Source organism: Protomyctophum parallelum, assembly GCF_964188405.1.
Source record: "Protomyctophum parallelum genome assembly, chromosome: 19".
Taxonomy (NCBI): domain Eukaryota; kingdom Metazoa; phylum Chordata; class Actinopteri; order Myctophiformes; family Myctophidae; genus Protomyctophum; species Protomyctophum parallelum.
Window position 1 is genome coordinate 7,463,568 of NC_139717.1, and position 11,058 is coordinate 7,474,625.

The window sequence follows — 11,058 nt, forward strand, 5'->3', positions numbered from 1 at the left end:
TACGTTACCTTTAACCCACCCAACATTGAAACATAATCTTTATTACATCAACATCAACAGCCAATTATAACCACGCATATATGCCATGCATACCACGTTTGATCCAACCGACCACAGTACGTGCGCGCTCTGCTTGTGCAAGTAATAACTGGGTTGGGCATGCATGTCCAACTTGCATCGTTCCAAGTAGGCCAGTCCCAATGGCACGGCTCTAGTAATTATAATGCACTCTTCTGGGTGGACAGGAAGCTCCCGTCTTTCTCCACTATACACATCGTTGGTCAGATGATCACACAGTATGACATCACTGGTCAGATGATCACACAGTATGACAGGATGAGTTCCAGACGGGTAATGTGTCCCAGAGTACCTGGAAGTTCGGGTTGCTCAGTTGTTTGGCCCAAATCTATTAGTTCTCATGAGGCCAGCTGCGGGTCCTGCAGTATGTATGTAAGTATTTCCATTGTGGCCTTGTAGTTCAGCCAGAAATGACGATGAGGTAACCGTATGATACATCATACACATGATAGTGTATGATGTGTTCAGCTCTCAGCTGCGATTGTGTTTGAAATAGATAATCTCTCTGAGAGAAAGGAGGTCCCGCACACTGTCTTCACTTATAAAACAGATACCTGATGAAGGTCCTCATTATCCACACCTGTCCCTGTAGGTGTGCAAAAGGACTTTTTTTTGTCCTACATAATCTCTCTGATTATCATCCAACTCCTTTTCTGCTCTTCATCCCTCAGAGCAGTGATGCTAGCCTCCTTCCTCCTGTAGAAATTGATGAATTTATTTGTAAAGCTTTCAGGTTTGTAAAGCTTTCAGCTTTCACGGAAGACTGGAAACAAAACTTACATGTAACTTTACACAAAGTGTAAAAGCATTCCCACAAATTGAAATGATAATGAATGAAAGACAACATATGAGAAAGGATGCATCAAGTAAACAAGCAAACAAGATGGAGAAAAAAAATCTTCTAGACTAAACTACTTTGTTACTAAAATAAATAACATTATCCCATAGGGATCTTTCAGCCTCTGGGCGAAACAGCACATAATCATTTTAAAGAGCAATGTAGGCCATTTCAGGTTGTTTTCTTGTATGACCACTAGATGGAGGTGTTTCATTTAGTCATACCAAAGACTCCAAATGGGACCTAATACCAACCTGCTTGGCACTCAGGCTCTATCTGGACCTTATGGCTCGGCATGGCTTACTTTTTACTTAAGAGTTCATTTGTAGGCATGTTTTGAATTGGAGAAACAGCCTCTAAGAGCTGCACATACATTAGCTAAAGGTAGCCTTTCTCTCAGTCAACGATGTGTTCAACAACAGCAGTGGCTTTCAAAGTGGGGTCCAGGGACCCTCAGAGTTCCTTGAGGGAGGTCTGTAACCCGGAGTGTTACAAATGTTTCTATTTGTACACTCAAGTTATGTGGACCAGTTGAAATTGCACCGAGCTACAATGTCTCTTCTGTCGCTCTCAACCGTCCATTCCAAAGTCCTCCGTGAACTTCTTGAGCTTCAGCAGGTCTTCGCTGTTGACTGTGGGGCGAGTGGTCGACAGGGATTGCTCCATGTCGGCCATGCGTACTATGGGCTCCAGCAACTTGTCGCTCTGCACGTCGTTCCAGGTCATCTCCTGGGCGTCGGGGTCGCCGGGTGAGCACGGCGTCCAGAGGTCGTCCACCACAGTGTGGCCGTTACTCGGGGACGGGCCACGCACCCTCTTGAAGTGCGTGGCGGACTGCACCTTCCTGACGGGCTGCATGAGGGCGTCACGGACGATGATGCTGATGTCGGCGCCTGAGTAGCCGTCCGTCTTGTGCGCCAGCTGCCGGAAGTTGTCGTCGCTCAGGCAGTGTAGCGTGCTGCCGAGGTGCAGGCGGAACATCTGGGAGCGGGCCGGCTCCTCTGGCAGCGGGATGTTGATGCGCCTCTCGAAGCGCCGGCGGATGGCGGCGTCCAGGACCCAGGGCGTGTTGGTGGCGCCCAGCACCAGGATTCCGTCGGCGTTGTTCCCCACGCCCTGCATCTGCACCAGGAACTCTGTCTTGATGCGGCGGGCGGCATCGCTCTCGTTGTCGTTGCGCGAGCCGCACATGGAGTCCACCTCGTCTATGAAGATGATGGAGGGTTTGTGCTGGCGCGCCAGCTCGAACAAGTTCTTCACCAGCTTCTCGCTCTCGCCTAGCCACTTGGACACGAGGTCCGAGGAGGATATGGAAAAGAAGGTGGAGTTGTTGGCCTCCGTGGCCACGGCCTTAGCCAGGTACGACTTCCCCGTTCCTGGTGGGCCGAACAGCAGGATGCCTCGCCACGGAGTGCGCTTGCCCGTGAAGAGATGGGGGAACTTGATCGGCATGATCACGGCCTCCTTCAGGGCCTCCTTGGCCCCCTCCAGTCCGGCGACGTCGCTCCACTTGACGTTGGGTTTCTCCATCACGATGGCGCCCATGAGCTGTTCCTGACGTTTCTTCGTCTCCTGGTCCTCACCACCGCTGTCGCTGTCGTCCTTGTCGTTGCCCTGGGCCTCCTTCACACGTTTCCTGCCCCGCTTGTCCTGCAGGTATTCTTTGAGCTTCTCCGCTCGCTCCAGGTACTGCTCGCATTTCCCGCGTATGTTGCGCTTCTGTTTGTCACACTTTATGTCATATCTGATGGCATGCAGGAAGTACTCCACGCCGTGCTCGTACAGGCGCTTGGCTTCCTCATAGTTGTTGGCCTTGTCCTCCTCCGTGGCTCTGGTGATGAGATCGATGGCTTTCTGTAATGTAATGTTCGACATAATTTCATCTGACCGTTATTGCCGTGGACCAAATGTATCGATGGGCAGACAAACAGCACATCTGTCCGTAAAATAAGCTGGTAAACGGCTAAACTGTTTATAAGGGGACAGACATGACGACAGAGTGACATGAGTGTGACGTCATGTATGGTCCACTGGGGAATTGATGCCAGTTGCCACACCTTAACACTAGCAAATAGCCAGTGTTGTTATGTAACTAGGCCTACTTAAGTAAAACATTTGGAGGTATTTATTTTGAGCTTTTATTTTCTTTGCTTCAAAGTGTGGCTTTGTTTGTGTCATGTGTTATGTAATTTCACATACAAGCTCGATCATTTGCAATTTCAAGAAAAAAATCGTCAAATGTGTCAAAGTTATCACACATACATAACTAGAAAAGCAGTGTGGGCTCGCCGAAAACCTGCAATATAAAGGAATGTACAGTAGAAAATGCCATGATCCAGTCCAGGTTCAAATGCGTTGTTATAGCAACATTATATGGGTTGTTATAGCAACATTATATGCGTTGTTATAGCAACATTATATGGGTTGTTATAGCAACATTATATGCGTTGTTATAGCAACCACAGATAGCAACTCTGTGCGAATCTAGAAAGATCTGACCCTTCCTCATGCAAAAGCTTTTACAAAAGAAAAAATAGCAAAAAGAAAAATGCGCGCACACACAACTGCATAAAGCAAAGATTTGAGTAAAAATGCTATTTATTCAAACTTTTGCACAAATGTTCATTATTTTTCATTTGCTATTTTTTAATAGCCAATGTATAAAATATGGTTAAAGTGGTTAATAAAGATTATGATGCAAAATGAGGTAAGATTATGACACAGATGCTTCCCCAGTTTTAATGTGTTAAACTAAAGGCTGTATAGGAAAATAACAGCCTGTTGACTGCCTGCCTGTTACATACACTGTGTCCAAGGTTCAGTAGTAAGTAATAATAATAATAACTTTATTCATATAGCACCTTTCTAGGCATGAGGCACAAAGTGCCCAGCATTGGATGTCATTGGATGTCAGTCTATCAGCGCACCGAGCGCAGCGATGTTGCACCCGCTTCAAACGTTATTAATCAATATGGCCATGATCAGAAGCTTGGAATAGAGCCAATAATATGTGATAATCAGACGACATATAGGAAATACGGAAGTGAAACTACTGACACGTTATAGGCCAGTCAATCTAAGATTTGACCCAAAAGAAATTGCAATAGTAATCGTTCAAGGTTTTTTATGATAATTTGGATCATAGTATATTCAGGGGATGAATGTTGGGGTACCATTGAAAACCTACTGTATATAAGGCAAATATTTCGAATTTGAAATGTAGCATGTGACATGTCAAACTAGTGGTTATTCATGATTCTGAATAAATTGCAAGCATTAGTTTTGCACGAAAAACACCCCTTGGGCTAAAAACGTCCATAGTTGTCTTCACAAAATAATTAATTATGTAATATAATTAATGTGATGAGGTCATCACATTTGTACAAGTTAGTGGCTATGGCCGTTTTTCACGTGCTTTACAAAGTTGACATAGATTGTGCATTACATTCATCCATTCACACACACACATTCACACACGGATGGTGGAGCAAACCGCTTGCAAGGCACCAAACCGGGATGATGCATTGTGAGCATGTAGATGGGGTATTTTTTTAATGGCCAATGTAGTAAATGGGGTTAAAGTGGTTAAACCGATAGACCCCAAAGAACCCCTTCGTGGACCCACGGAGGTCCTCAAACCCCACTGAGATCCACTGGCTGAAGCAATTCATGTTTTCCCCTTGGTTCTGCTGCTTTTTGCAAAATCGCCCACAATATAATCAAAGTCCAGTGTCGGTTCTCTCATTTGCCTTCATTTTAAATTCTGAATCTGCAACATTTCATGTGCACAGAAGTTCTGGTTCATGCACAAAGATCATACTCAAAGCGCCATCTATTTTGTTTTTAACATTGTTTATTGAATTTTAAATGTTTTTATTTTTTAACAAAATCTGAATTAAATTTCCCAGACATAAACAGAGTAACACAAACAAGACAACCAAAGAAACAAGGAAAGGAAAGGGGAATAAAGTGAGAAAAAAAATCTAAACAATACAATCAGTATACAAATCAACTCATGGTCACAAACATCATCCAGGCAAGACAGGCAGGCAGCTAGCCAGGTAAGGGCTAATCAGGTTCAGTGTACATGCGACAGAAAAGGCTTTACTGAATTTGGAGATTGAGCCACATTACATTTTTTCCTATTTTAAAAAGTATAGTATATCAGATAATGGCCTCCCAGTTTTCAGAGATTTCTTCCTCCAGGTCCTGGGCCCAATAACGAATTGGTCCAAGTAGATCGCCGCTGCCTTCAAGGTTTGCTCCTGCATCCAGTCATCTCTCTCTTTCTCTACCACCCTTAATATTATCTGTCCTAATACCAGCAAGACGCCCTGAGGGCGAAAGGCTGAAACAACAGAGCTTCTTGATACGCCACAGTTGAGAAACGGGAGTTAAACTATTCATCTGGTGTCAGTGAGGTCAGATGTAGAGTTGCTGGCCGGCTCCATACATGAAGATCACAACACTGACCTCATCAAACCCTGGATAGCCATACATGGTTTGACATACTAGAACTGCATGATGGTATGTAATGCCCATATATGGAGCGTGTCACGATGCGTGATCTCACGAGGCGTGTCTCACGACGTTCCCATATATGGGCTTTACATATTTATGACATCAGGGATCTTCATATATGGGCATATCAGGGATTGTAGGCGTGACGTCTGATGATTGTTATAAAAATAACTGCGAATAACAATTTAATTGTGTTTTTCCATTGAACATAAAAATGAAACTTGTGTGGCTTTTAGGAACTGGGCGGAATAACGTGTTCCTTCCACGCGCTATATCCAGCCAGGGAAATTCCCCCCTGTCAGGTGAAAAGCAATCTGAGAATCCCATCGTCAAATATTCGGGAAAACAGCGCCTCCCCTGTTGTTCCTCGAAATTTGACGCAAGGCAACAGTCTGTCTTGAGAGACTAGGTGAAAAGAAGCAGCTTGGACTTCTCATACATAGAAGGAAGCATGAGGTCAGTCCGCTGCCCCCCCCCCCCCCCCCCCAGGTTGGCATAGGAAGTGTAGCGCCCAGGATTGAGTGAAAAAAAAGGGTTGCAAAATCGTGTAAAAAATATATATCACCTTATTTCAATAGTAGTGGATGGGGAGAAAGGATTTTTGTCCAACCACGAACCACTGGGTGTGAAGAAAGGCGGGACTTGACAAAGGGTGTATTACTTTGTGTTTAGCGCAAATGTCAGTATTACAAAATACAAAAACAAATGTTTATTTGTACAGAGTGGTGTATGTGTTTTGGCCTATGTAATGACTATGAGTGATGTATGTTTTATGTCAGTGTTTTAACCATGCAACTGTTGTCAGTATGTGTGACCACCGCTCTTGTTCCAACAGCAAGATCGTGTTGAAGGACTTTGAATATTCAAACAAGCTTGAGCTTGACCAACTTTTCCAGGCTGAGATGAGTACCGGCTTCAAGGACAACATTTAAAAGATGGCAGCTAATCTTAAGGTGCTGTCCACGCTTGGTGAGAGACGACTCGCCTGATTCAGATCACTGCACATATTATATTTGTAACATAGATTCTTCCACAGATACAGTGTCGGTGACCATGCGTCCTTGCCTGGTAGGGCCTAGGCAAGGTTTTACACCCCCATTTAAGTAGCTATTAGTAATTATAATATTTCCACAAAAAATGTATGGTTATTGATGATACTTAGCTAATCGTCACCTACCTTGTTTGTACTACTTCAGTCTACAGGAAAGATGGGGATGAAGATGAAAAATTGATTGGGGTGTGCTTCTGCGTCGTGAAGAAGCACAGCTAGGTGGGGTCGCACTTGTAAAGATTTGGCTTTTGGTGACTAGTTTTTGAATTTTGCTGTGGCGTTAGGTATGGGTATAATGATTTCAAAAAGATGTTGGGAGTTGGGAGCGCCCCCTAGTGGTCTGTTTGCACAGACTCAAATATTGGATATGTATTAATATTGGAGATTTTTCAATGGATTATGTTACTGTATTAGGTGTGCTAAAGATTTATGTTAGTGTTCTATCGAGCAGTCTTGGAAAGCCTGGTCAGGTTTGGTATCACAGTTTGGTTCGGTAATCTCTCAGTGCAACTGAGGTCCAAATTGTTCAGATTGGTGCAGACTGCAGGGAAGATCATAGGGGTAAGACAACTCCCCTCTCTTCAGTCTATTTATGAGCAGGCTACATTAAAACAGGCTCAAAAAATTGTCAGTGATGTTACCCATGTTCTATATGGCGAGTTTGTACTTCTGCCCTCTGGGAGAAGATACAAAGAACCAAAGTGGAAGTACATTAGATTTAAAAAATCGTTTGTATCAGCATCAACTAAGATGCTGAACGAGGCTCTGAAACAGCGGTAACTACGTGAGGCCTGATTATCCACATCATGTGTGCAATTGTGTAATGTTGTGTCTTCCTCTGTAATGTATGTTTGTTGTCATTGATGTTTGATGTTTTATGTGTGGCTGTAGCTGGGGTGAAAGCCCAAGACAAATTTCCCTTGTGGACAATAAAGTTTACCTTGACCTTGAAATAACATCATAAAATTTGAGGAACAACGAACAACCAGAAAGGCATCGTTTTAAAGATGGCTAAAATGAGATAAAATGCCTAGAAACTGGGATTTATTATGTAAAAAATCATAACAATTATGCACTTTTTGAATTTTGGCATGGTGTTAGGTATGAGCATAAGGTTTTCAAAAACCATTGCAAACTAATTTGGCTCGCCCCCTAGTGGTCGGTTTGCAATGAAACCACTATTAGATATGTCAGTATAATTATGGTTGGAACCCCAAATCATTGATCATAGATTTTTGTTACCATTGGGTGTGCTAAATGACATACTAAAAGTTTAAGGAAAACGAACAACTTGAAAGGCATCGATTTCAAGATGGCGTCCGCGGTGCAGCTGCCGTGAGCCAAAATTCAGAAACTAGTCACCAAAACCCAAATCTTGCCCCCCGCTAAGCATATACTGTATGTATAGGCAATGGCCCGCGAGCAGAAATGCCATAAAGAAGGCATCGGTATGGTGTTCAGTTACTTCAGTACCACTACCTATACTGTAATATCAGTACTTCACAGTGGAGTTCATTTGCAATTAATCATGGGTTTTATTTGAAAAAACTGTCTCTACTCTCATTCTAGGTCGAAAGATGATTGGCCACATCTTCGACTGTGTCGAACGTAATAAAATATATAAGGAAATTAGGCTGTGAGTAATAGTACTTTCAACTTATGTGATGATTGTGTTTGGTTTCACATAAACGGAAATCACCCCTCAAAAATACATTGACTAATGAGCTAGTTTGACACCTTTCATTTGTGCTGTAAGTAATCCTCAATCCATTTCCCTCCCCTCAGTCCCCTGCAGTCATGTGGCGACCGTGAACCAAAACGCCATCGCCTTTTATGAGCATTTTAAATTAGAGTGAGGACACTGAGGAAGAAGTAGACTTCTGCAACCACCCTGTATGGAAAAACGCTTACAATTTGTAGCACCCATATCGCAGAGGTTAACCACTGGACTAGTTCTAGGCAAAACTTGACTCAATACTTAGTTAGACATAAACATACAACACACAACATTGACCTTTTGACCCAAACTAAATCCTGCAGGTATCCTAAAGACTTTCTCCATGTATTTCCTTTAAACCTAATTTAGAAATAGATGTTATTTAAAACTATGTTTAGGTATTTTAGTTTCCTATTTTAGTCAACTATTTTAGACAGGGCTCTAACTAATTTTAGAAAATGTTTCTGTATGTCAAATAATGAAGTGACACTAACTCAGTCCATTTTCAGTTCAATTGTATTGGAATCCAAAAATAGTGTCTTCAATTCAATGGCACTTAGCACTTTGACTCTTGTGTTGTGCCCTAACTTGGTTCAGTCCAAAAAATTATAGAATAGCAAATCAAGCTCCGATACTTACTTACTTACTTACTGGCAGTAAGTGAATTGAGTGGTCCGACCGTGTAGTCCGTGGACACTTGCACTGGCATGTAGAATGGTTCCTTGTATAAGTGTTCGAACTTTGAACTTCGTGGGCCTCTATACCTCGCCATCTTGATGATCTCCAACATATCACTGTTCCGACGGGGGCAAAAAACCTGATCTGTACAACAGGTCATAGCCTAAGGACAATAAATCACTATCAATTACTCAATTCAAATGGTTCAGGTACTGTGGGTCAATTAGCACTAGCTGCAATGTCATGTGCACTGCACAACTAGACCCAAATTGGAACTGTAACTGGATAAGTCGCCGGGTTAACAACTGCTGCGGACATCTTGCCTGACACGTCGCTCCGAGGCGGGAGAGCTCGCCCAAAGACAAACCAACGGCGACCGAGCGTCGCTCCTCCTCTGTCTAACCAATTTACAATTTAGGCATTTAGCAGACGCTCTTAATCCAGAGCGACTTACATTAAGCAAGAACAAAAAAAAGCATGGGAATAGATCACATAAAAACATTTATCAAGAAACATGCGTACGCTAAGAAAGTAACAGTGGAATATCTATATAATGAAGCTATACATATAAACTATACATCTATACTACTATGCTATACATATGTACTATGACGTGCTATGACTACATACAATGCAATTATAGTGCTGTCTACATAACATGCTATAAGTCTGTATCAAATGCTATCTAAGTCTACAGAAATGCTATCTAAGGGGCAGGCTCTTTCTGCCTTGTTCCAACCTGGTTCCGCCTTGTTTACTGTAAGTTGAATTTGCTAAAACATTATTTTTTTGATAAAACTACAAACAAACATGATATGCCCAGTCACCATGCTGCACCTGTGATGTTTCTTTTTACTTACACCAAGTTTAAAATAATAATTGAATTCACAGAATATCAATACGAAACTGAAAAACATGTTTTTTCAATGGTAGTGGATGGAGAGAAAGGATTTGTTTCAGATGTCAAATGTCTGAGATGATAGAATGGTGATGGATGATGATGGTCATGAAAGGGGAACCTTCTGAAAGCTTCATGGGCAAAGATAATAAACTTCAAAATCTCAACAAAAAGAAACGGTCAAAATGACCTCTCAGACATGCTAGTGTTAAATGGATGTTGGTTATTGTATGTGTACACTTTTACTGTTGACTCTAAACACTATGAAACCATTTCCATTTGAACCCTTATTTATCAATTCCGCTGTTATGAATTACTTGTGCATTTGAATGACTTATTAATGCATTTGTACACCCTGATTAGTAAATCCACATGTGGGTTACATTGTACTATAGCAAAAGAGAGAATGTGGTGTCCACATTAAAATGTAAATAAACAAAATTAATGAAATTTGTGTTTTGTTTTTCCCCTCAAAAGAATCAAGAACAGGAAGCTTGTAGATTGTTTGCCATTGACCAACAGGGTGTAAGTGTTTACTTTTTAAGAATAAAATAATAAAGGCTTTTTGTATAATATACAAAGAAGCCGTTATATGACTTTAGCCTATACTGACTGATTAAGAGCAGCGTATGGATTAACTTCTCAGCAATGAAATGCATCCAGAATACCAACAGCAAAATTACACTTAAAAATCAGACCTGTGTGAAGTGAGGGGCACTCTTATCATCATACATCATCTCATGAACAACTGAATGTATGTGATTGGTTGCTTAAATTTACATCATATTTGGCAGACATTTGACCTAATTTCTCCTTTCATTGTCAAAAAAATGGTAACTAAAAAATACGGGGAAGCAGCTTTTTGCTTCTACGGGCCGTCGGCATGGAACAAGCTCCCACTGTCTGTAGCTTCGTCAGGCAGCCTCTGTATATATTTTTAAAGCTCCGCTCAAGACCCACTTCTACAACATTGCCTTTAATTGATCTTTTATTTTTTATTTTTCATGTCCTCACTGTACTGCATTACTGCTTGTTTTTTAATGTCGTTGCCTTGCTTTTCTTTTATTCTCCATTGTTCTGTAAAGCACTTTGAGCTGCATTTCATGTCATGAAAGGTGCTATACAAATAAAGTTTTATTATTATTATTAATGGCAAATACTGAGACGTGTGGGGAAAAGATTTACGTCATATTTGGCGGACATTTGACCCAATTTCTCCTTTCATTGTCAATGGCAAATATTGAGACGTGTGGGGACAAAAGCTGTATATAGGAGGT

General features: G+C 41.9%; 1 protein-coding gene across 1 annotated transcript; it reads right to left on the bottom strand.

The window, feature by feature from the left end:
- Window positions 1-1,486: 1,486 nt before the first annotated feature.
- Window positions 1,487-2,791, bottom strand: LOC310876229 (vacuolar protein sorting-associated protein 4A-like; the record flags this gene model as incomplete). The annotated part of the gene is made up of 1 exon (XM_083789699.1): window positions 1,487-2,791. One exon carries the CDS (start codon window positions 2,789-2,791, stop codon window positions 1,487-1,489), a length of 1,305 nt encoding a protein of 434 aa, XP_083645825.1.
- Between the last annotated feature and the right edge of the window lie 8,267 nt (window positions 2,792-11,058).